General features: G+C 40.4%; 1 protein-coding gene across 5 annotated transcripts in view; it reads right to left on the bottom strand.

The window, feature by feature from the left end:
• Positions 1-27,025, bottom strand: part of SLC35F4 (solute carrier family 35 member F4) — a 156,644-nt gene that overhangs the window by 16,758 nt on the left and 112,861 nt on the right. For 4 of the 5 annotated variants that reach the window (XR_005553955.1, XR_005553954.1, XM_039321489.1 and 1 more), the window contains exons 2-4: positions 10,606-10,797; positions 4,878-5,175; positions 1,055-1,274 (exon numbers count right to left, since the gene is read on the bottom strand). Coding sequence is in view for 3 of the 5 variants with exons in the window: in XM_039321489.1 (XP_039177423.1) it covers positions 1,055-1,274; positions 4,878-5,175; positions 10,606-10,797 (710 nt within the window). In the remaining 2 variants the exon portion in view is untranslated. Of the gene's footprint in view, positions 1-1,054; positions 1,275-4,877; positions 5,176-10,605; positions 10,798-20,248; positions 20,637-27,025 lie in introns of those variants that run through there. The other variant, XM_039321479.1, reaches the window with a different exon arrangement.

Genomic DNA, 27,025 nt, shown 5'->3' with positions numbered 1-27,025 from the left:
TTTTGAAGTCTTTACTCCCAGCTGGGAGATCTGCCAGAGTTCTTTCTCCCCCGGCTGGCTGGCTGCCACTCCACTCCCTGGGGAAGCTGCTGCTGCTGAGGGGCTGGCCTCAAGCCATCTCTCCCCTTTCATAATGAGATCTTCCCCGAATATTTATCAGTCTACCCCTTAGTTTAGGAATAGTGATTGGAGTTCGGGACCCCTTAATTGGTTTGAAAAATTAATTGATTCTGGCATGATGTCATGGTTCTGATTAATGAAACACTTCAAAGAACTTCCAGGCATGTTTATCCTAAAGCCTTTATTAACAGTGTTACAAATTGGCACATCATGGAGGTTTATGCCAGAATCTGAATTCCTCTTGCTGGCATCTAACTTTTCTTGCTAAACCCCTCCCTTATCTTGCAGTCACAAGTCACATCTTCCAATTAGCCCAGAAGGCAAGAGATTCACTTCCGTTCCTTTTCCCGGGCTTTTGTTATTTCCTCTCCCTTTTCTCTGTCATCTGAATTAACTCTAAAAATACCAGACAGTTCTGCATATTTTGTCAAAGCAAGAATATTCAATATTAGCAGTGTTGACACCTATTATATTGGCAAATAATAAGAATATGAGATTATACGAATCTTAATGTTTCCCGTAATTCTTCTATAATAATGTCTCCCACATGCATTCCAAAGTAAGACACCGTATGAAATTATGCGTTAATTCTTAATGGATTAATTGCTTGTGGCTGTTTTTCACTATCACCATCTGAGGGCAGCATTCAAGAGAACAGAAAACTAAGAAACAGTCATATATGAAAAGGTAACCTCATAGTGCCATTGCTGGACATGAACTCAGAGAACCTTGTAGCCACTTCCAAATTATTCATTGCCTGAAACCATTTCTGCTAATCCAATAATCCCCTCCCATTTGTAGTACTCACTGGACACTTCACAAAATATGGATACACCTGACATGCATTCTTTGGAACATAATAGCGGTCCTAGAACTCCAAAGTAAATTATGGGCAGTGGAAACCATCATCAAGAAAAGCTGTCTAGGCCATTACCCTGACACCCATGAACCTGTCTTTCAGGACAATCCAGGAGAGCAGGAAGACGAAGGCTTTGTTACAACAGAACAGGGCTGAGACATCTGTGGCGGTCAGCTTCTTCAGAGCCAACAGGTACAGGTAGTTAGTCAAAGTCCACAAAATAGAAAAGGGAGCGGTTCTTTTAAGAAAGAGCTTCAGCGTCAAACCATCTTCACCAAAGATCCGACTACATTCCCTAGAAAAATAAAAAAGATTCCTCATTTAGGGGATACAAGTCTCCTTCCAATTTTGCACTTTCACAGCAGCATAACTTCTAGTTTTTAATCTTGCTCTTCAGCCATGCTTCAGAAGGCTGACCAATTATTTTAAATCATGATATGCTCACATGCTTTAATAGGATGTTCAGGCAGATGGTGCTCTGTCATAGACCCTACTCAATCAGAACTTAAAATAGGAAGGATTTTTGCCTGCAAAGGTTTAGAACTAGATTAATTTCCAGAGTCTGAACTGAAAAGGGCAAAAGTATTTATATATAGAATGTGATTAAAAGTGTTTCCAGCTAAGATCTATATGTACTACATCAATCATTATTTACATTTACTCAGCATTTTGCTTGCACTTATGATCTAAGTGAAAGAAATTGATTCAAGAGGTGATATTAATGGAATTTAAAATATAGTTATCTGAATAATAACAATCCACATCTAAAGTTGACATTTGATGTAGAGGTTTTCAAGTGTGAGAGAAGGAACATGTATTGTCAGAAGTCAGTTAGGTTTACTCCCTAAAAATGTTTTTAGGTTTGCAATTTCATGGATTTTTTTTAAAATCTGAATTGACTTATTTGATTTGGGACCATAGTATTTCCATGTGGGGGAATGGAAAATTAAATAGAATACAGGTAGTCCTCGACTTACAACTGTTTGTTTGGCGACTGATTTATAATGGCATTGAAAAATGTGACTTATGACTGGTCCTTGCCCTGTTGCAGCAGCTCCTTAGTTTGACAGCTGCAGCTGCCCAAAAAGCCAACACAGTGCTAGGCTGCATTAACAGAGGGATAGAATCAAGATCATGTGAAGTATTAATACCACTTTACAATGCCTTGGTAAGGCCACACTTGGAATACTGCACCCAGTTTTGGTCAACATGATGTAAAAAAGATGTTGAGACTCTAGAAAGAGTGCAGAGAAGAGCAACAAAGATGATTAGGGGATTGGAGGCTAAAGCATATAAGGAACAGTTGCTGGAATTGGGTATGTCCAGTTTAACGAAGAGAAGGATGAGGGGGGACATGATAGCAGTGTTCCAATATCTCAGGGGTTGCCACAAAGAAGAGAGAGTCAAGCTATTTTCCAAAGCTCCTGAAGGCAGAACAAGAAGCAACGGATGGAAACTAACCACAGAGAGAAGCAACATAGGAGAAATTTCCTGACAGTTAGAACAATTAATCAGTGGAACAACCTGCCTCCAGAAGCTGTGAATGCTCCAACACTGGAAGTTTTTAAGAAGAGACTGAACAGCCATTTGTCTGAAATGGTATAGGGTTTCCTGCCTGAGCAGGGGGTTAGATTACATGACCTCCAAGGTCCCTTCCAACTTTTTTTTACTATTATTATTATTATTATTATTATTATTATTATTATTATTATTATTACTACATGATCAAAATTCGGGTGCTTCGCAATTGGCATGTATTTACAACTGCTACAGCATCCCAGGGTCTCGTGATCACCATTTGCAACCTTTCCAGTTGACTTCTGACAAGCAAAGTCAATGGAGGAAGCTGGATTCACTTAACGACTGCAATGATTTGTTTAACAACCATGGCAAAAGTGGACATAAAATCAGGCGTGATTCACTTAACCATCTTGCTTAGCAATTGAAATTCAGGCCCCAATTCCAGTTGTAAATCAAGGACTACCTGTATTGTTGGGTATCCTGCCATTTGTCCTCCCAAAGATACATATTGTTCTGGTATTCTGAAAAGAAGGCTGGGAAGCTGACTTGAGAAAATGTTGGGCTAAAGAAATAAACAGAGCTGAAAGTCAGAACTGAAAAAGCTTCTTGGATGACAAGCGAAACGTCTTCAAAGAAAAACAAGAAAGTCCAGTTGCCTTGTGGAAAAAAGCACCTTTGGGACAACCATGACCTGGATGACAGATAATCTCCATAGACATAAAGAAATAAGCACCTATACAGAAATTTTTCCAAGAGGAAGGAAGGGAAGAGGACAGTTTGGCTAGTCTTGAAATGTTGAGCAAGAGAGAAATGAGCAGGTGAACCAAGATGGATTTTGGCCACTTTGGCTTTTAAAGGTTTGCCTAAGTGGCCCAAGGCATAATCATTGAAGGCTTCCCTGTGCTTGGGAGAAGACTGATAAGAAAATAGACATCATGGAATCCTATCCAGATGGGGTAGAGATTGCATTCAAACCTATCTGGAATGGAGTGTAAATCATATGACATAGGATCTTGCTCAAGGGAAACATCTAGGACTACGATTCTCAACCCTGGCAACCTAAAGATATGTGGGTTTCCTCCCAAAATTTGCTGGCTGAGGAAATATGGGAGCTAAAGTCTATACATCTTCAAGTTGCCAAGGTTGAGAAGCATTAATAACATCTTGCTAGTTTGAGCATTTATCACTCAAGATACAGCTGTTGGTGATAATTTGCTCTGAATAAAAAAAAAACCCAAACAGCAAGCAATTGGTCCCTCTTAGCTGATTCCCTACTTAATCCTAGTTAAAATATTTCATGGAATTTATGATTACTTGTAAAAAATAAAATTTGACACTACTAAGTAGTATTAAGTAGCTACAATCCTTCAAAGTAACTGATGAAGAATTATCTCTCTGTCATCTACTACTTTTATACAAGAACACCAGTCCCGGGACTAGAGACCTTCTGCATGCAAGTGCCATTTTATCACTGAACAATGATTCCCCTCTTTCTTCAGAGCTTTAGTTTCCAGATGCCAGAATAACAAAAAGGCTAAAACTTGCAGTCTGTCAGACCTGCCACAACTTAAATCTCTAAATAGAAATGATCCTTGGCTCCATTTGTTGGTAAAGGTATAGTTTATTAGAGATCAAGTGTATTACTGTATTGGAAAGCCAGAACTGAAAACTGCATGCCCAAATCCCTAAGTTCTACTTTTCCCTCCCTTAACTATCTCTCATTGACTACCCCAGTGTAACCAATCAGGTTCAGGCAAGATGCTTTCATTATGGTCAGTCCAAGTGCATTTTGGTATGCAGCCCTCTCCTTCTTCCAGCTGGATGACCTTGAGGCAGAGTCTCAAGGAGATACAGCACTTATTTTCATTTCCCCAAGCCTTCCCTCCCTCAGTCCTCCTCCCCACAGTTTATGACAGTTTTCACCGCATAGCAGCAAAGCACAAGCAAGCATAAGATGGCAGCTGTCATAGTCTCTAATGTACATACGAAAATGTTTTTTTTCAAAAAAGTAATAATAATTGTGTGGATTCTTCAAACAATATAAAAAAATCATCTAAATTTTGGACTTTCTTTTGGCTTTTTATTCCGTTTTTTGTAACATTTTATTTCATGAAAAGTTCTGGAAAACTCAGTCAGCCACGTATTGGGATTTTTAAAACACATTCTAAAAAAAACAAAGAGGAGGAGAATTCATCAGATACATACAAGAAAGAAAAAATGAGAATGCTTTTTGAAGAACTGTTCTTTGAACAAGTTGACATGGCTACAAAACTTTTTTCCCAATCTCTTTTTTTCCTTGAATGAAGAAAAGATGTCAAAGTCTTTTAAATGACAAGACTGAAGTCTAACCAAATAGGAAAGGCTGCTAGAAACCTACCTGAATTTTTTGATTGGAGACTGCTTTTCCTGGGCAGTTGCAAGATGTCCAGAGTAATAAATGGGGAAAAACATAATATTCCAATTTGTAGAAAACCAAGTCATGAAAAATGGATAATCAAAGTTCTTGTATGTGATTTTGACAATCTGTGTTGTTCCAATCCAAGAGGATGAGACTGACAAAATAATTAGAAATCCCCAGACGATCTTGAGAAATGTAGATGTACAAGACTCACAACGGGTCTGTGCGTGGCTCTCCTGGCTGCTGTTTTCAGCTTTAGTTTGTGTCTCTTCTTCTCCTGCAAACAGAGGCAATGAAGATAATTAAAGAAAGGAAAGCTAGGTTGGAGACCAATGCATTGTCCTGTTTAATGAAAAAAGAGGAATCACAAGAAACCATAACTTTTCAAAGTACTGTTAACATCCAGACAAAATGCATTGATCCTGTTGCCCCCCCCCCCAAATATGACTTCTGCTTGTATGAGTTTGGGGAGCTTCTGTTTCAGCACAACTGGAAGATGCCAAGAGGGGAAATGCTAGCCAAGAAGATATCAAGAAGAGAAGGAATTAAGTGACCCTGTAAATGTTGGTAGACTAGAAGAACATCATATTAGAGTTATAGGATTTTCATATCACTAGTATCTGAGCAGGTTTTCTGTATCATGCACTGTCAGAAAAGAGGAACAGAATTAATGTAAATGTTTCTTGGGGTCAAGGGGAAAACTACAAACCCTGAATGCATCTTTTTGAGATCAAAGTTTGCAGCAACTATTTCTCTTCTCTGTTCCCATCTATGATGCCAATTCTCATATTTAGTGGGCCCTTAAATAAGAGCCCTATGCTGATGTCCATCTTTCCTGAATAAGAGGCGTGGTTAGAACGCAATATTGCAGGCTAATTCTGCCGACTGCCATCAGTTCGATTCTCATCAGCTCAAGGTTGACTCAGCCTTCTAGTCTTCTGAGGGGGGGTAAGATGAGGACCCAGATTGTTGGGGGCAATATGCTGACTCTGTAAATCACTTGAAGTAAAGCACTATGAAGCGGTATATAAGACCAAGTGCTGTTGCTATTACTATAAACATAAACTTGCCATAGTCAGCATCTCACATTGGGTTGCCTTTTCAAGAATATTCTTCCTTATAATCGCAAAAAGGATAACTTATTTGCTTCTACTTTGCATGACAAGTAGAAGCAAAGAAGGGAATAACAAAGCAAGAAGAAAGGTCAGTAGCTGCTGAGGTTATTCAGATTTTTAAGAAGTTAATAGTAGGACAGCCTCAGCTTCAGATAGGTTGGAAGTGGCTATGCTAGCTGTGAATGCTAAAAGTTGCAATTCCAATATTTCTAGAGGATTCCAGGTGGGGATGACTATCTTATATACTTAACTAAAAAAATGTGCAGAGGATAGCAACTGCAGCAAATTAACAGAATTAGCAAAACAGAATTTCAATGCAACAGACGGAGTATCACAGCTGGCCCTATCATGAAGTACAACAAAGCAGATGCTTTTGGTGAGGGAGCAGGAGGAGACGCAAAGTGGCCCAAGGTCCCATTGGGTGATCCTGCAATCACTGCCTGAAACAGCCATTTCTCTTGGATGGTTGACTTCCCAGTCGGCTATCCAGTATCTGTTGCTCTAAAGATATTCTCAAAGTAGAGAATTATGAATGGGTAGCATTTTCCTGCACAAGAAGTGCTACCCACCAATATCAGGTGATGCCACCTCGGATGAATGTATATGGTTAAGGAGACCAGATGGCAGGGGAGGGGTATGCTAGAGGGGGAATACATGGGACACACTGAGTTAGATCTTTCCACTAATGATGTAAAGGCCATTTCCCCACTGTAGATAATCAACTGTAGCCTTGGAAATCAACCCTTTAATGACCAGTATAATTTATAAAGTGGAGAATCTGCTCACCATTTCTTGCATGGTGAGATCTACCTGCAAAGGTATCACCTGAACAGGGCTTAGATCTCCTGGAAATCAACTATACTATTATTACTACAACTATGACAACCTTTCTGTGACAATATACAACTAACAAACTCTTACTGAAACCCAAAAGTATTAGGGATTGCTACAAATAAATTAATTAGGAAAAATTCAACTACTATTATGGTCTATAAAAGGAATTTTGTATCTGTATACCTTATATAAACAGTAGAAATAGCAATCCTATTAGATCCAGCAGGAGAGGCATGCTGTAGATCCCATCTGCAAGAGGGACAAAGTTGGCAGGACCCAGGACAAGGGCCTTTTCTGCTCTGGCACCTGCCCTTTGGTACCTCACCCTCTCCAAGATCAGAGTTGCCCCAACCCTGGCCTTCTCCAATTCATTAAAAACTTGGCTTTGTCATAAGCTTAGGATTTTGTTAATGTGGTGAGCCCATTTCTTGGCTATATTGAATGTGACATGCTGAGAGTGTTCTTGGCTGCTATTTTTATGTTATTTGTGTTTTTATTCTGTTTTTTGTCCTCTCAGCTGCCCAGAGTCATGCATATGAGATGGGCAGCCATATACGATTAATACATAAATAATCAACTGTTACCTAGAGAAAGGGGAAGATTTCTTCCATCAGAACAACTTTTGTGCCAGCAAACACTGAAATTTAGATTCATTTTCTTCTCATAGCTCTCACAGCTTCTCATAGCAGAAATTCTTTTCTTTCTGATCACTCCATAAAGCAAAGGATTAATTTATCAGACATTAAATTTTCTAAATTAAAATATTGACTATTTTCATGGGGACACCTCCTATTTGTCTGGTTCTGAGCTATCCCAAATAGGATAGACAAAATTCTATTTCTCAGCTGTCTGACTTGCTTTAGGGTAAGTATTAAGGTATTTATGAGCCCTCTATTTTTAGAGTATTGAGTTTCTTTTCCCCTTATCTTCCTTAACTAATTGGATTTGTTTTGTTATCTTGATCATCAACTTCTTCATTCCAATCTAATGGATATATGCTTCTGTGCATGCACAAAGAGTTCCTAAACAGCTACTTGACTGGCTGACTTATTAAAAGAATGAGAACCCATGAAGTTTTCTCCATTAGTTAAGAAACTGGATTAGGATTGGCTGCAATAGTTAGTTTACAAAGGAACATTTCAAAACATGCTTCAACCTTCATGTCTGGGGTTGGTTCCTGCATGCTGCTACTACTTCTATTACAATTATGCATACAAATCAACTGTGCAATAGAACCTACACAGAGAATATACTGTTATACTTTGGAAAGTTGATGGTGCATACTTTGTATGCAGAAGATCCAGGGTTCAGCTCCAAGGAAGTCTGCTGAAAAACAATCAAGTATTGTGAAAATCCACTGTCTATCTGAGATCCTGGAGACTCAATGCCAATCAGAGGAAACAGTATCAGTCAGTATGCAACCCTGTGTTATTGGAAAGGAGAACAATTTGGTTCTTTTTACAAAATATAAATCTTAATGCAAAATATCATTTACCCCCCCCCCCACACACACACAAATGATAGAGGATGCAACTAGAGGTGGAGAGAGCTCCGTTCCTTTTGTGTATGATGTCACACAAATGCAAAAATGGAAGGGACGGAGTTTGCAACTAGGCAACACATCCAAGAGTCGCTTTGGGCAGCGTATAAATTAAACAAACAAACAAATGCACACTGCTTTTTGTCAATTTGAAGGAAACAGTGTATCTTGTGTAAACATTTCTACACGCAACTATTTTACTAAGCATTCCAACATTGGCAAATGTTTGATAAATAACATTGATTATTAATTGATTATGTTCCATCAAATTGTTTTCAAATCCTAGTGTCTAGGTCAGGGGTGTCAACTGCTGGCCTGCCAACCGGTTGCATCATGCAGAGGCTGAGCCCACCCCAGATCCGGCAATGCAAAAAGGTTGCAACACGTCACATGATGCAGCAAGTTTGACACCCGTGGTCTAGATAGACAGATAGATAACACAATGGCTACTAAATTGTATTTAAATTACAACAATAACATTATTTCTACAATTTCTTCATCACGATGCCCATTTCACAATAATATTTTCTTATCCAGACCTTGTAACAATTACATTGATGTTCTGACTGTCCACTTTTCAAACTGTATGCTGTATTCATGATTGAAATATATTGATATTTTAATCTATATCATTTGGTTATATTATTTTTAATAATATAACTGTATTTATCTTATTATTTTCATTGCAGTATTTTGTAAATTACCCTCATCAGGTTTTTTTTTCTTCTGAAAATTGAAAGGCGGGGGGGGGGAAATAATACACTTGCATTTTTTTTTTTTTTTTTTTGTGGCTGCTCTTAGCCAGCCAAAATAAATTCAGAGATTAGCAAAAGAGGAATGATGATATAAGAGAGTCACAAGGCAAAGGGGAGGAAAAATCACATTTCTACAGATTTCTCTCTGATTATTATGTTTTTAAAATCAAAGTCACCAAGGGTGAAAGCTATATTTAAGGAAAAAATCTTTCCTTCTCTGCCATACATTTTCCTGGTGATTTAAGACTGATCTTTCACCAGGATAAAAGAAAAGCTTTTTCCTCCACCCGATTCTTCTTTTTCTCATCATGACCAAGGTAGATAAAATTAGTGTTCTGATGGTAGAGTCAGGTTAAGGTTAGTCTTGAAGTTTGAAAGATCCTGTTTGATTTCAATGTGCCCCTTGCCATAATGATGGTATGGAATTAATGTTTCATCCTGCAGAGGTGTTCTGTCTCTGCTGGATATTCTGTGTGCAACTAGTTTGCTACAAACATCTGTGTAAGGCCACATAGTGCACCACTTTTGCCCATTAGTTCTTCTTGCTTACCAAACCCCAGCATAGAAAAGTATGGGCAAAGTGGACAATGGCGATCACAACCCAAGAAACCATACTATTCATGCTTTGGTAGGGCAGAGGAGGTTTTGCACCCAAAGCACAAATGGAGTTGTGATAATAATCAGAATAATCAATCGGAAAGGACCTTGGAGGTCTTCTAATCCAACTCCTTGCTGAAGCAGGAGACCCTATACCATTTCTCTTCTTAAAGATCTCTAGTGATGAAGTACCTATAGCTTCTGAAGGCAAGCTGTTCCACTGGTTAGTTGTTCTCAATGTTAGGAAATTTCTCCTTAATTCCAGGTTGCTTCTCTCTTTGGTCAGTTTCCACCCATTGTTTCTTATCTTGCCTTCTAGTGCTTTGGAAAATAAGTTGACCCTCCCTTCTTTGTGGCAGCCCCTCAAATACTGGAATACTGTATCATGTCACCCCTAGCCCTTCTTTTCTCTAGACTAGCCAATTCAATTCCTGCAACCATTCTCCATATGTTTTAGTCTCCAGGCTTTAATTATGTTAGTTGCTCTTCTCTGTACTTTTTCCAAAGTCTCAACATCTTTTTTGTAACATGGTGACCAAAACTGGATGCAGTATTCCAGGTGTGATCTTATTAAGAATTTATAAAGCAGAACTAATACGTCACATGATTTTGATTCTATGCCTCTTGTTTATGCACTCAAAGATTGTATTAGCTTTTTTGGCTGCTGGCTCATATTTACTGTAAGTGATCATTTACTAGGACGCCAAGGTGCCTCTCACAGTTACTGTTTTGAGCCAATTTTTGCCTAATCTGTACTTGTACCTTTGGTTTTGTTTTTTGGTTTGTTTTTTTTCCTAAGTGTAAAAGCTTGCTTTTCTCCCCATTACATTTTATTTTCATTTTACTCAAGTCTACTGTAAGCCTACCTGATCTGTCCTGCCTCTCTCCTCTGCCGTGCCGGCAAAATCCAGAGGGACTTCGACTCTGCAGCTCTAGAATGGGAGCAGCAGAATCTTCAGCAGCAACGGATAAAGGGGAATGCTGCCTGCGGAGGCCACTCTGTGTGCTTGGGCAGTTGGCTCCCGGCTTGCATCGGACAACAGAGGATCGGGAGGCACCTGAGAAGAAAGAGTTTGCATCAGTTTGGTGGGTAAACTTCCTAGAAGCAAGAGATGGGCAACTGACTTATGTTTTGTTCTATCAAAACATCTTGAAGCATTAAAAAAAAAATGTGCAATTGAAAATAAACTACTTGCTGCCTGGATGAAAGAAAACGCATTTTGTAGCCATAGAAAGCCCCCAAAAAATTTTTTCCTATCTATAAATGCAGTAATGATTAAGTTAATGGAAGAATTAGAAAAGGGTTCTCAGATGCAATAGTGCTATTTGTTTCTGAAGAAAAGAACAAATTAGAGGAACATTCCCACAAATGCATGCAATTATTAGATACATGACAGTGCATGCATTATAGATTGTTGCACATGAGCAGTTGGTAAAGAAGTGTATCATCCTAACCAATTTCTTTCAACTGTGGCACTTAAGACTCAAAGTGCATATTCAGATGAGATTTCTCTGATGTATTTATAGCTGCAGTTATTCTAAGTTCATAAGCAGCCTCCCAATAAAACTTCAGGTATTAGGAATCAAACTTGGAATACGAGACATGCAGTGGGTGAGCAATTGTGTAGGCACACACATTTAGGGTTAGGAGCAGGGATTCCATGGTAGAAGTTAGGGCTTCAGCTGCAGCATCTTTAATGTGCTAGCACAGTGTTTCTCAACCTTGACAATTTTAAGGCATGTAGACTTCAACTCCCAGAATTCCACAGCCAGCAATGCTGGCTGTGGAATTCTGGGAGTTGAAGTCCATATGCCTTAAAATTGTCAAGGTTGAGAAACACTGTGCTAGCGACTGATATTTCTTTAAGATGTCTAGGCCTACATCTCAAAAACCACACTGGCCTTCATCATCATCATGATCATCAATTAAATTAATTAAATTCTTTGAGCCAGGATTCCATGGAGGTTTAGTTAGAAAGTATCTTATAGTTTCCCGATGATGGCAATCTTCCACATTGTAAAGCATCTCATAGAAGTCTTGTGTGAAGGTCTGATTGCACTCTGAAAATGACCAGATTGTTTTCTTCTCTTGAAAATGGAATATATTAGAGAATTGTTACAGGACAACCTGAAAGGTCTCCATATTTCAAGGAAGTAGCTACATCTTCTGACCTTAGCAAATATGTTTTGAAGCTGTAGCTGAAATGAATGATTAGCTCATTTGGATACGGCTATCAGAATCTCTTTCATACTGAAATAGAAAGCCTCATTCTATAGAAGAGTTTGTCACGTTCCAAGGCATGATGTTATAGGATCAATAGAAAGCATAGTAGTAAACACGATATACTAGTCATATATTTGATGTTTGTAAGTGTCACAATTATATTGCTGGGATATAGCTACTTCTGCCAGGTAAATTACTTCACTTAACTCAGTGAATTCTAACTTTTTAATGCAAATGATGAACCTGGACCAAAATCTGGCTGTATTCCCTAATGCTGGTTCTATACAAAATTCTGATGGCTAAAAACATACCACCCCCCTCCCATCTCGTAGTATGAATCCCTTGTTCACATTATTCCTTCTCATTGTTTGAAGACCACAGTACAAGTAGTGGTCTTCATTTAATGACCATTCAAAGTTACAACACACTAAAAATTGACTTATGACCATTTTTCACACTTACAACTGTTGCAGCATCCCAGCAGTCACGTGATCAAAATTTGGATACTTGGCCACTGGCTCATATTCATGATGGTTGCGGTATCCCAGGGTCATGTGATCACCTTTTGCAACCTTCTGATAAGCAAAGTCCATGGGAAAGCCAGATTCATTTAACTCAGGGATAGTCAACCTTGGCTCTTTTATGACTTGTGGACTTCAACTCCCAGAATTCCACAGTTGGCTCAGGAATTCTGGGAGTTGAAGTCCACAAGTCATAAAAGAGCCAAGATTGACTACCCCTGATTTAACTTAACTTAACTGTGCAAGTGAATCAGAAAGGTCGTAAAATGAGGCAAAACTTACTTAACAACTATCTCACTTAGCAACCAAAATTTGGACTCCATTGTAGTCATAAGTCGAGGACTACCTGTAGTATATCATAGAAAATTAAAACAAAAATTGTTCCTCTGAATAATTCTGCTATATTCCGTGTGAGTAAATCATTCAATCTTACTTAACTTAGAAATGGGGTAAAAACAGCTATTTTTAGTAAAGGCTGACTAAAAGGAGAAAAAGTGAGAAAGCAGAATCCTACAGAGACCCAGTGAGTAATCTCCTCTCCTAATTCAAAAGCTTTTAATTTTTAAAAAGGGAATGGCAAATCCAAAAATACCTCTTTCCAGCTAATATTATTGAAAACGCTTGCCAGGCAAAATTCTACCAAAATGATACCAAAAACATTCATTTTTTCAGACACTGAGAAAATGGAAGGCATAAGATTTCACGCATGTGATAAAACTGGAATCTAGACTACAACAGCTTATAACCTACTTGCATATTTTAGCTGTTAATATACCAGGAAAATATTTTATGTTTTTTCCTGCTACAGATCAAAACAGTTACCTCTCCAACAATCCAAAATAATGCTGCTTCCTTTTCACAGTATTTCTTTTTAGGTAATATAGATTTTCATAATGTAGCTTAGCAGTACTTGGCTCTCACAGAATACCCCAGCCTGATTTTTGCAATTCTTCCAAACATCTCTGGATTGCATTTCAGCAAATTGATAGCAAGTTAGCATTTTTGGCAGTGACATGCTTGGGAGGTTTAATACAACCTTGCTCTAGTTTTCTTTTTAAAAGGGATGGGACTTTTTTCCTTTTGACATTTTAAGGTGTTTTTTTTAAAAAAAAAAACAACAACAACAATATATCCATAAGCTTCCAGAACAATAAATATATCTGTTTTGTGTTAATGTCCCAAACTCCTAAAAATAAAACTTAAAAACAGGTTGAACATTTTGGCTTCACCAATAACCTCTGCAGCCCCTGGAGGCTGAAAAAAAAATTAAAAGGAAAGCATAAGGCATAAAGATTTATTTACCACTGGCTTTGAATAATGTGCTTTACAGGACTGTTTTGAAGTTAATGTGATCTGAGACTAAAAGGAGGAAACCAGCATTTTCTACTACGAGTATCCTAAAAGATGGGTGGAATTTAAAAAGAAACTGGAAGAACAAATGGATCTTGAAAAGCTACATAGAGATGGACCTGGCTAGATGGGACACTAACAGATAATAGCCTACCAAGCTGATTAAAAGGAGATTTTAAAAAGACATAAGGAAACACTTCTTCACACAGCACATAATTAACCCGTGGAATTCATTACCAGAGGACATGATGAGGGCTATTCAGTAGGCTAGACTGGAAAATGAAGACATCCCAAAAGACAATAAGGACTTTGTCTTTAGAATAAACATTTACTACTCAGAAAATGGTCCACTTGTATGAGCATTATGTGTGTCATCGTTTGCCATTGTAAGAGTTGGTTTGCAAATCCTCCCAATCATAATTCCTGGTGCAACAAAATACATTCATAACTGACTATATGGGTGGTTTCTAAAGAAAACTTGGGTTTTTCTTACTTCCCTCCTTTTTAAAAAGCCAGTAAAGCAAATTTAAAGTTGATCTGTAAAGAATGTTCACATAATTAAAAGAGACAGTTTGCATTTACACTGAGAATTGCAAAGGTAGTGACATGTGCTTCATGGGAATTCAACTCAGAAGGAACTGGAAAAGATGAGAAAGTGCAAGATTAACAGACACTGAACCAGCTGTCTGAGCTATATAGTAGTTCATCCCCCCCCCCCCTTTTACATGCGGAACAATCCTAGATATTTACAAATCCAGGACAAACGTCGTCAATCTTTTTTTTCCCCTTGTCTTCTATATCCCAAAGAGCAAAGGGCCTCCAGACTGCTCTTAGGAGACTGTCATTATTTAGAGATTCTGATTTCTCTAGCAATCTTTTTCCCTGATGTTTGAAGAGCAAGTGTTTATGAATATTTCATCATAATTATTAGCAAACCCTGGAAAACCCTTTCAATTGCAGGGATGTGCTCTTACCTTCAAGGTAAACTACCATATTCTAGCACATTTTTCTAACTTTTCTTAATCCTATGCTCCCTATTATTCCAGGCCCTTTGGGAGTCACCTGGCAGTTTGTACTGACAGTGGAAGTGTCATCAAGGCCAGAAAGTCAACACTTTTCAGTCATCCATCAGGAGCATAGAAAACTGATGTAGACAATGTTGTATACCTTGCCTGAGCAGAGGTACTTTCTGGTAGTTGGTAGTTGACAAAATATTTTGTCCCCCATTTGCTATTTGATTGTTAAAAAATCAGTTGGAATTTGAGCACTTCTGCATGAAAAAACACTATGTCATGTTCTCTCTCTTAAGCTATTCATCTTGAAATTCTCTGGGGTTTCTGCTATACAGTGTAACTCTTGGAATTGCTTAACCTCATTTTACTGAAGAACATCAAATAGATTGGTTTCATGCAACTCGGAAAACCGTAAACAAGCAAACTACATGATGGCACAGTATACTGTGCAAATTTCAGATACTGAGGCAGCCAATCTGTGGACAGAAGGAGAAGCTTTCACAGAGTATGTATAGTTAGTCCTCTATTTATGGCTGCAGTTGAGTCCAAAACTTCTGCTGTTAACCAAGACAGTTGTTAAGTGAATTTGGCTCCATTTTATGAACTTTCTTCCCTTTCTTCTTTCTTAAAAGTTGTTAAGTGAATCACCACAGTTGTTAAATTAGTAACATGGTTGTTAAGTGAATTTGGCTTCCCCATTGACTTTGCTTGTCAGAAGGTCACAAAAGGGGATCACCTGACCCTGGGACACTGCAGCCATCAGGAATACATGCCAGTCACCAATTATCTGAATTTTGATCATGTGACTATGGGGATGCTGCCACGGTCGTAAGTGTGAAAAATTGTCATAAGTCACTTTTTGTCAGTGCCCTTGTAGCTTTGAATGGTCACTAAATTAATGGTTGAAAGCCGAGGATTACCTGTAAAAAAGGAATTTCTTTGCCCTTTTTCAATCTACTGGATGAATTTTTGAGCATGGCTTTTTTTTTTTTAAATCTAAGCTTAGTGCCAATTGGTTCATGAACATACAGTTCATGTACTGTAGTTTTCTTGGAAACAGTATGGAAGTGGTTTTCAATGGTCTTTTTCTAGATTCTTCTTACTTTGTTCTCTAACCAATTATAAGTTTGACTGAATTACTTGAAAAATAAAGGTACGCCTAAACATATAGTTTTAAATGTACTCTGTATGTGTGTGTATGTGGGTATATATATATATATATATATATATATATATATATATATATATATATGTAGGTCTTTGGTTGTTCGGGTTTTCTCCCGCGTAAAATTGGAAGTGTCTTGGCGACGTTTCGACGAAGTTCCATTCGTCATCTTCAGGCTGGTGTTTTCAGCTTCGTGCTTTGAGCAGCAATGTGTGGTCTTAGCTGTTTCTTCCTTTTAACTGCCAGTGGGGGTATGAACTGATTGGGTGGGAGCTTGGCTGTGTTCTGATTGGGTGGAGGTGTGTTTTGATTGGTTAGGGGCTTGGCTGTGCTCTGATTGGCTGGGGGGTTGGCTGTGCTCTGATTGGCTGGGGGGTTGGCTGTGCTCTGATTGGCTGGGGGAGTGTTCTGTTTGGTTGTGCTCAGGTTAGTCTGAGTTGCAGAGGGGTTTAAGATTTTGGGCTGCCTTGCTATTTTTTGGCTTCGCGTTCGTGGTCGTGCCTCCTCTTCATGGAGGGTGTCAGTTTGCTTCATGTTTGGATTGGAGGGGTTTAAAGTGGCTAATGATGCAGCTGTGGTCTGGCTTCTGGTTTGTGGTCGTGCCTCATCATCGGTGTGGCTTTGGGTTTGCTTTTTGCGTGGATGTGTGGTGGTGACATCCTGTGTGGTTTTTGTGAGTGTGGGTCTGGTATCATTTTTTGTGTTAGGGAGTCGTTTGTCAATAAGGGCGGGTTTCCAAATGGCTGGTAGGCGGGAGGTATCATCTCGCTTGTTCATGCTGTGTGGGCGTTTTTCTATCTCGATGGCTTCTCTGATTATTCTGTTATTAAAATGTTCACTTTTGGCAATGGTTCTGGTATTTTTAAAGTCAATTTCATGTCCTGTGGCTTTAAGGCGTTGGACCAGGGAAGATGTTGGTTCCTCTTTTTTGACTGAGTTCTTATGTTCTTCAATGTGTGCACTTATTCTTCTGTTGGTTTGTCCCACCACTTGTCCCACCACATACATCGGACAAACCAACATATATGTGTGTGTGTGTGTGTGTGTGTGTGTGTGTATGTGTGTGTTTTCTGAGGTTTTCGCGGGTGTTTGTATGTAGGTCTTTGGTTATTCGGGTTTTCTCCCGCGTAAAATTGGAAGTGTCTTGGCGACCTTTCGACGAAGTCCCATTCGTCATCTTCAGGCTGGCCATTTGCCCAGGATAATCAGAGAATGCCTACCCTGGACAAGGAGATGGACCAGGAGACCTCCAAGGCCCTTTCCAACCTTATGATTTTACTGTACTTTCATCAAAATGCACGGTATTTCAAATTTATCGGATGCAAAAACACCTTTCCCAATTTAAAAGTGACTTGTTGACCAAAAAGCTCCCATTTCTGTCAATCCATTTCTGCACTGCCACTCATCTCTCCTTTCTGGCTGCTGTATATTAATGGATGACATTTGTTTTGTGAATTAGCCATTGGCCATCATGCTTATTTGTATGGTAACATATTTTGTAGTTCCTGGAGATTTTTATGGCAAAAGCAACAAAGAACTTCCCTTGGTCCATAAACATTGTATTGTACTCCCCTATCTTGCCACAGATTCCAGTACTACTTATCTTTTTAACAAATCCACCACAACAGGATAATCATGAATCAATTTAGACTGTGTCCTGCTTGAGCAGGGAATTGGACTAGAAGGTCCAAGATCCCTTCCAACTCTGTTATTCTGTTTTATGACAAGTAACTCCTTGAGTTATGGGCGCAGTTGAAGATATGAAGTTATGTTTATTTCTGTCCTTCTGGCCTGCCTTCCCCCCCCTTTTTTTTTTCTATTTCTCCTGCTCCAATGCCTGGATGACCACTGTTGAAAACAGTACACTCAGCTAAATGAGTAGAGGCTAAGTCTGATCTAGCAAGCAATTGCTGGCATCACTGTGCTAATTCTTGCTAGTCTGCCCATCAGACCAAGAAATTAGCAGAGTCAGACATAAACAGCACAGTTCAAATGGAGAAAAGACTAAGGATCATTGCAGCACACAATTTGTGCTTCTGGGTTTTTTTTATTTCTGACATAAAATCTTTAAATTACACAATCTGGGTTATATTGCAGAGATGCTGTAAGAACCGACTTATTTAAAAACTTTAAGACCACTCTAGTTTAAGAAGTCTATCATTTTTTAAAATGCCATTTTCTCCTTTAAAAAGCTTAAAATTTACTTGGAAGCTATCAAACCTTACCAGTCCAAAAGATTTAGCTACTAAAGTTATTTCTTCTAAATCCTGATCAGGCTTGTGCCTCTCCTGAGAAATCACAACCCTTGGCGCAACAGCAATCAAGGCCCAGACTGCATTTTACTAAGGTGGTCCTGATCTTTTTTTTTTTATTGAAAAGTTTTATAAAAGTTACAATATACACCCCAAAGCCCACCCACCCTAAACCCCCCCTCTCCCTCCCCCACTTCCCAGAGCTGAGTACAGGGTTACAAATATAATAATCATACTCTAACTAACATTAACCAACTATATAAATAACCAAGTCCATAATGCACTTTAACTCCCCTTTAACATAAATATAAACAAATTAAAAGTAAACATAATAATATAAACAAGTTAATATCCTAATTATTAACCAATACAATATCCAAAATGTTAAACAATACTAATACTAAAAATAATAATAAAACTAATAAAAAATTTACTATAATAAACTATTAATAATAATAATACTCTAAAATTTACTCATAAACTAGATGGAACTTTTTAGTCCCATATTTATTCTGAATATAATCTATCAAGGTGGTCCTGATCTTAAATAAAGCAAGATCCCATATAATTATGTCACCAGATGGGAAGAAAAAATTTAATCACAACCATTATGAAGTTTAACAATCAAAACCCATCATAAAACTCAAGACCAAATCTAACCTGGAATCTTTCATATAAAGTGTAAATATGATGCTCATTTGTTTTAATCAGACATGACATGGAACCCTAGAATAATTATTATTCTGGAAGAAGCTTGGGACTATGCTTCCTTTTCTCACATTCTATGAACAGTACAGACTACTCAGTTATCTGTGCTTTCAGTAACTCATTGCTTGCCATACAAATTAACTAGCTATGAGTTGTGCTTGCCACAAAAAACAAAATCTGCTGTAAACCAGGCTCTGTTTCTAGGTTTGAACTGGAATGACTCAGTGGCACTAATGCTGGAGCACAAGTTCAGCTTTTATTATTACAATTATGTGTTTGATGAGGACTCAAAATTTATATATTTATCTTTCCAGACTTCAGCAAAACCTTATCCTCTCTAGAAAATTGCCCTTGGAACTCACTGTTGTAGCAATTACAGTCAAGGGACACTTCCTTGCCACTGATAAGGGAGCAACCTTAAAGGGGAAAATAGATCCCTGAGCAAAAACCATGCCAACTTGATCCTATACCAACAGCCCATCTATAAATATAAACCCATTGTCAGTAATTGCCAACAGTGTTTTAAGTAATATTTGACTGCTTCTCTTGCTGTCAAAATACTCAAATCTTTGGTAGCTGGAATTGGAGGACATTCCTGCTTCACAGAAGTCTGCAACTCTGTGGTAAAAAGAGCAGTGAGAGGAGTAATACGCATAACCAATAGACACACCTGCAGACAGGTGATACAGAAAATACCTGAAGGATGAAATTTCCCCCTCCTCCCTGAATAATTGTCTGCCTTCATATTTACAACTGCATTAAAGTCATCGCTGTGTTGCTGAAGGAAGATGTCCTGATTTTTTTTCCCCCGTCAAATTCCTATTTTAAACTACAAACCCCTCCAAATAAGCAGCTAATCCTCAGAGACTGTCGTGACACCATACAGCATTTCAAACAGAGAAAAATGGAAAGATTTTATACTGAAATACTATTGGATGACACAGGCAGTCTGGGAGAGCTGGTTTAGCACTTCGCAAACTAACCATGAAAGGCGAACAACTTTTCTTCCCTCAGCTGAATCTCTTTCTTTTCCCCCATAAAACCGTTTTTATACACTGTAAAAGCCAGACATTGGGGGGGAGGGGGTGTTAATCACAATATTTTTTTTAAAAAAATGAATCTTTTAGTTACATTTTCAAACATTTTACAAATGGCCTTCAGTAATCTTTCAAAGAAAGAGATGGGCTCAAAAAGAAAAATAAAAAAAAAGAACAGAATGGCAGCTAATTCCTTTCTTTAGGTAAGATAACATAGGAGGAAATAAAATTGCATTTACCGTCTGATCTAGGTGAATTTAATGTGGAAAGACTGAACGGTTCTAACGGTGCCACTCTCGATGTATGTTTCTTCATTCTCTGGAAACGTCCGCTCGCAGATGTTATGTTCTCTTCTCCGCATTTTCCCTCCACATTGTTTTTGGTTGCCCCCCCTCCCCCCAATATCAAAAGGTACCTCTCTGTTGTGTCTAGAGACAAGATGCTGTTCGGAAAATGCTGCAGCAAGCTTGGAGGGCAGATCTGCTGTTTCCCGGGGAAACCATTTGCAACACATGCAAACAATGCTTGACCTCAATGCCAATACTTTTCCCTTGCATTCAGTGTCGGTCTGACACGACCAGCCGTTCAGAAAACAATAGCCTACATGTATTGTCAAATACACCTTCCTTCAACTTCTAAGACGGAGTAAACTCCTCCTGGAAGCCAGCACCTTTTGGGCATGAAACAGTGCTCCTCCCTGTGCCCACAAATCAGGCACGCGATCCTTTGGCGACAACAGCAGGGAAAGATGCAATACAGTACAATTTACTGGTACTTTGTGCTACGAAAACGTATGAGAGATTATGTGGGCTGCATCTACTAAACTTGCAAACCCTTCTCTGCTTGAAGGTCTAGTACTGGGGGGGAAGGGGGGGAGGCTTCCTGCTGCTTAGTCAAATATAATAGGATGGGAGGGAAATCTTGAAAACCAGCATTGCATCAAAAAACAGCTAACTGGGTACTGAGAGGGATCTCATAATGTGAAATAAACCCCCAGTATGTTTTCAGCTTACCAGATTTTTTTTCCAGGGAAAGTCAAAACAAGCCCATTATTAAAAAGGGTGGGGGGACTCAGCAACCCCTCTTTTTAAGATTAGGTACAGAGGAGTTTCTGATTCTCACATTTGTACAAATAAAAAAATACTAGCAACGGTAAAAATGTGGAGGGAAAAAAAGAGAGCAAATCCTCTTTCCTTCAAGAAGTTCAGTTCAGTTCACATATGATTCTGACCACCACTGCTATTCTCCTGCAATTTTACCTTTACAACAATAGCAACAGCAATAGCATTTAGACTTATATACCACTTCACAGTGCATTTTAGCCCTCTCTAAGCAGTTTACAGAATCAGCATATTGTCCCCAACAATCTGGGGTCCTCATTTTACCAACCTTGGTAGGATGGAAGGCTCAGTCAACCTTGTCCAGTCAGGATCGAAGGAATCGAACTCCTGGCAGTGTGAGCAGAGTTAGCCTGCAATACTGCATTCTAACTACTGTGCCACCACGGTTCTTACAATAGTGTCAGATAGGTCAGTGATGGTCACTGTCTGAATCAAGATAATCAGGCAAGCAAGGGTTACATGTCTGCATATACAACATGGCATCCGTTCAGCAACCCCTCTTTTTAAGTACAGATAATCCTTGACTTACAACAGTTAGTTTAGTGACTGTTTGAAGTTACAATGATACTGAAAAATGACTTATGACCGTTTTTTATACTTATGACTGTTGCAACATCCCCTGGTCACCTGATCAAAATTTGGATGCTTGGCAACTGACTCATATTCATGACAGTTGCGGTGTCCCGGGGTCATGTGATCACCTTCTGACAAGCAAAATCAATGAGGAAACCAGATTCACTTAACAACCAGTGATTCACTTAACAACTGTGGCAAGAAAGGTAAAAAATGGGGCAAAATTCACTTAAACAAATCTCTCTCTTAGCAATAGAAATTTTGGGCTCTATCTAAGTTGAGGATTGTCTGTACTTAGTTGTTTAATTCATAATTCATGATATGGGAAATTGGCATACTATTTCAAAATTAGCAGTAAGATGTTTCCAGGCCCACATAAATCCCACATACTCTTAGGAAAAAAGAATAACTGTTGTCTAGTATTTGTTTGGAAATAAGTCCATAGGTTCTAGATAAAGACAAACATTAGCTGGAGATGGTGAAAAGCAACCTGGGAAATTAGAGCAGAGAAAACTCATAATTTGTTCATGCTTGCCATGGCCATAATTTAGGGTTGTAAAATATCTTCAACATTACAAACGTACCTGAACAGAAATTTAAACTCAAGTTTCCATGCCTAATTAAAAAAATTTGCTATCCTACAAAACAACCAATGCTCAATTCCTTGGAAGAAAATACCACTGAATATAATCTTCTCCACAATGCTCACTGCATCAACAACAGTGGACAAGGTTTCCGTACTACACAACTGTTGAGTCCTCGAGTCAACGACGAAAGAAGAGCACACATTCTGTTGATTCTAACAGCCTTTATTCTCATCAGCTCTCTCCGACACAACTCAGAGGCTCACAGGCCTCTCTGCTTCCTTTAATAGAATCCCCGGGCAAAAAGGTAAGAAACTGGCGTGCTTCCGCGCCTTGCGCATGTGCGCAGGCCGGCACCATTCAGTCTGATCCCGGGCAGCTTGCAACAGCCCGGGACCATTGCAACGTCCCGAGCCTGCTTTTGCAGGTTCAGGACACAACACCCCTTCCCCCCCCCGGATGAAACTTAATTAAACTATATGGATAGATATACGCGACCTCAACACGAGCGTGGTGTGCTATCCAATGGAACCTGCACATCTGTTGCAGCTACTTACTAGCCACACTATAGCATGGTACCATGCTATTGTTTTGGAATTAAGTGCCCAATACTCGCACTTCCAAGTTCCCCAACAGCAAGCACCCTCTTCACCTCCCTTGCTTTGACAGCAATGTTACAAAATCTTCCAGGTATTTGGGAGATCTTTTAACTCTCTGTGACCTCCTCAGATTTTGAGAACTCCCTAAATCATCCTGTGCAGAGATTGTAGTGGAGTTGCCCCCTCTTTTAAACCCTGGTGGTCCCCGTGAACTGAGTTCTGTTGCCTGGTCTGCTTGCTTGCCCACCGGGCTCGTCAGACCAGGACTTTGCTCCCCACTGTACCTGGTTGATCTGCCTAACTGCAGGCTCTCGGGCTGCACTGTGTGCCCCCCAGTATTTGGCGTTTCTGTGGTACTCTCCAAGTCCACAATGGACCTATCAAGGGAATGCATCCCTTCACTCCCAAGCCCCGTAACGGGATTGTCTGGGGTTTCTGCAGTGCCTCAGTACTCGGTTGCCCCCCATTCTATGCCGGAGGTACCAGAATCAGGATTTGCCTCTCTGACTACCTCCCTGTGTGTAGACTTCCTTTTGGAAGCAGTAGCAGCATTGGGCCAGCTTATTTGTTTGTATGCCAGTTCTCTTGTGTTATTTGGGTTGTTTGGATGCTCCCGGTTATTCTCCCAGCTTGGAGTGCTGAATTGGGGTTGGGAATAATGAGTATGCCCTCTGGGTGACTCCCTGGCTGGAGTAAGCACTGGTGCCTGTATTGTTCCTTGTTCCTCTGAATTCCTGTTAGAGACACTTGCGGAACCTTGGGACAGGCCTTCCTCAGCCTCTCCATTTGGCCCCGGTTGCTGCCAACACACTTCCCTTTGCCCACAGTGGTCCCCCTCCCCCCCAGAGAAAACCCAGGAGTTGCAGAGGGTGAGTCCAGTCTTGTACGCAGCTGATCGATATGCCGCCGAAGGACACGACCATCGTCCAGGGAAACCTTGTAGGACAATGGACCAGTGACCTTGCATACTACCGCCGGAACCCACAGGTGACCGGGCCCATAGTTCCGGGTCCATACCGGGGCACCCACTTGCAGACACCTTGGTGCCCTAGGTTGGGTGAACCGAGGAGCCACCCTGTCCGGATGCAGTCTGTCAAGTTTGGTGATCAGTTTGCGCCCCCAGCGAAGTTCAGCCGGGCTCTTCCCAGTGGAAGTGGAAGGTGTGGTGCGGTAAGCAAGAAGAAAGTCTGTCAATCTGTGGTGCCAGTCCCCGTAGGTCAGTTTCTTTAGAGCATCCTTGGTGATGCGAACCATCCGTTCAGCCATACCATTGGTGGAAGGGAGGAATGGTGCCGAAGTTGCATGACGAATCATGTTGGCCTGCAAGAAAGCCTGAAACTCGAAAGAAGTGAATTGAGGACCATTGTCAGAAACCAGAACATCTGGAAGGCCATGTGCAGCAAAAATCCCTCTCAGTACTTGAATGGTCTTGGCAGCAGTAGTGGAAGAGACAAGAACAACCTCAAGCCACTTTGAATGGCTGTCAACAAGGACCAAGAAGAATTATCCCTGAAAGGGCCCAGCGTAATCTACATGCACCCTAGACGAAGGTGACTGTGTCTCCTCCCATCTATGCACAGGAGCCTGAGGCATTTCAGGGCGTGAACGCTGGCAAAAGTGGCATCCATGCACTTGGGCCTCTATTTCCCTGTCTAATCCTGGCCACCATAAATGGCTGCGCGCAAGCGCTTTCATCCTGACAATGCCAGGATGACCCTCATGGAGGGAAGCTAAGACTCTAGGTCTCAATGAGGTAGGAATAACTACTCTGCTGCCCCACAACAGGCAACCCTGAAAAGTGGATAACTCATGCTTTTTGAGCCAGAAACTCTGGAACTCAGTACCTGGACAACTCTCAGGCCATCCAGACAAAACCCATGATAGCACACGAGTAAGCGTGAGATCTGTGGCTGATTCAGCAGCCACATCCCTGGCATTTAGGGGAGACTCAGGCAATGCCTGAATGGAAAGAATATTGATGGCAGGGGCAGGGTCAGCCTCTACCATTTGCAAAGGTAATCTATTTAGACCATCAGCATGGCCCATTTCCTTGCCAGGTTTGTGAATTAATGAAAAATCATAGGCTGACAAAAAGATAGACCATCTCAGCATTCTAGGAGAGATGATATGGGGAGTTTGTTTGTTAGTGGTAAACAACCCCAACAGAGGCTTATGGTCAGTATAGACCGTGAAATGTCTGCCATATAGAAAATCATGGAATTTTTTAATTCCAGCGACAATGGCCAAGGCTTCTCTATCTATCTGGGCGTAGTTTCGCTCAGCAGAGGACAAGGTTCTGGAGTAATATGCAACAGGAACCTGAGTTCCATCAGCTCTTAAGTGGCTAAGTACAGCCCCCACCCCATAAAGGGAAGCATCCCAAGCGATGCAGACAGGAAGGGTTTCATTAAAATGTGCAAGCACATCATTTGATGTAAGTAAGGCCTTGACCTCATTGAAACTTTTTTCATGTACTTGGGACCACTGCCACTCTGCCTGCTTGTCTAAAAGCCTATGAAGTGGTTCTGCTACATTAGCTTTGTTAGGTAGGAAAGCATTGTAAAAATTCAAGAGGCCTAGGAATGCTTGTAACTCAGCTTTAGACTTAGGCCTAGGAGCCTGCTGTATGGCTTTTAATTTAGATTCAGTAGGGTGAATACCCCTGGCATCTATTCTGAATCCCAGGAAATCTGTAGAAGAAACTCCTATCTTGCATTTGTCTTTTTTAGGTTTTAGGCCTGTTTTCCTGAAACTCAGCAAAACAGCCCTCAATCTCTCAGCTAAATTCTGAGTGGATTCTCCAGCAATAAGGACATCATCAAAATAGAGGCAAAGCCCTGGTATACCTCTCAGGGTGTTTTCCATAACACTTTGGAAAATTCCAGGAGCTACATTTACTCCAAATTGTAGTCTCTTGACTTTGAATGCCCCCCTATGAGTTACAATAGTCTGTGCTTCAGCAGCAGCTTCATCAACAGGTAACTGTTGATAAACCTGTGCCAGATCTAGCTTTGGAAAAACATGCCCCCCTTTGAGGGAAGCCAAAATATGGCTGACTACAGGTACAGGATACGCATGCTGTTGCAATACCTTGTTTAGTGTGCATTTGTAGTCTGCACAGATGTGAATGTCCCCATTAGCCTTGAGAGGCGTGATTATGGGGATTTCCCATGGGCTTGAATCAACAGGTTCTAAAACACCTTGCTGGTTCAATTTGTCCAGTTCAGCATCAATTTTCCCTTTAAGAGCAAAGGGTACTCTTCTTGCTTTTACCCTAATGGGAGTGACAGTGGGGTCAAGTTTCAAAGAAACTGGGGGGCCTTTGTAAGCTCCAAGCTGGGGGCTGAAGACATCTGCAAACTCTTTGCAGACCTCTGCTAGGCCTAACGTTTGCAAATTGTGTAGCCCTGTAACTTGGATTCCCAAGGCCTCAAACCAATCGAGTCCAATAAGACTCGTTCGTTCACCCCCAACTACCAATACATCTAATGGACCTTCAAAATCCTTCTATTGTACTGTAAGGGTGGCCTCCCCCTTTACACACACCTTGGAATTTTGGAAATCTGTTAAGATTATATTGGATGGCCTAAGTTTGGCCTGGAACCCACTGCTAGTGCAAATCTTCCTGAAAGCGTGGATAGAAATGATTGAAAGAGCAGACCCAGTGTCCAGCTCCATAACCAATGGAACTCCTTGCAACCTCACCTTAAGTGACAGTTTCTTTTTAAGTGGCCTGTGTGTGCCTGTTCTATAGATACTTCTGCGTGATGCACAGAAACCCACCCTGTTTTGGCTGGGGACCCTGGTACCTTTCAGGTGCAATTCTTCTCGAGGTTGTGCCTTCTGACAGCCCAGACAAACAGCTGCTATGCGGCCTTGCTTGCCACATGCTCTACAGATTGAAGAACGGAACCTGCAGTCAGTCCTCTTGTGGTGACCTCCACACCCGAAGCACTTGGACACAGCTGGAGACTTTTCTTTGCCTTCCTTCTGCTTCCTTTCTTTGGATGGGTAGAGATGATCCACCTCATCTTCAGGATCTTCCTCCGAGCTCTCTTGAACTCCCTCATAGTGCACGGAAACTGCTTCTGGGTTGTTCCTGATAGGCCTCATATTCTTGACCGCCCCACCTGCTGCCT

The sequence above is a fragment of the Crotalus tigris genome, unplaced genomic scaffold (assembly GCF_016545835.1).
Source record: "Crotalus tigris isolate CLP2741 ecotype Arizona unplaced genomic scaffold, ASM1654583v1 scf7180000017605.3043972, whole genome shotgun sequence".
NCBI classification, from domain to species: Eukaryota; Metazoa; Chordata; class Lepidosauria; order Squamata; family Viperidae; genus Crotalus; species Crotalus tigris.
The sequence above is the reverse complement of the archived record's forward strand: the minus strand, read 5'-3'. Positions and strand labels throughout refer to the sequence as shown.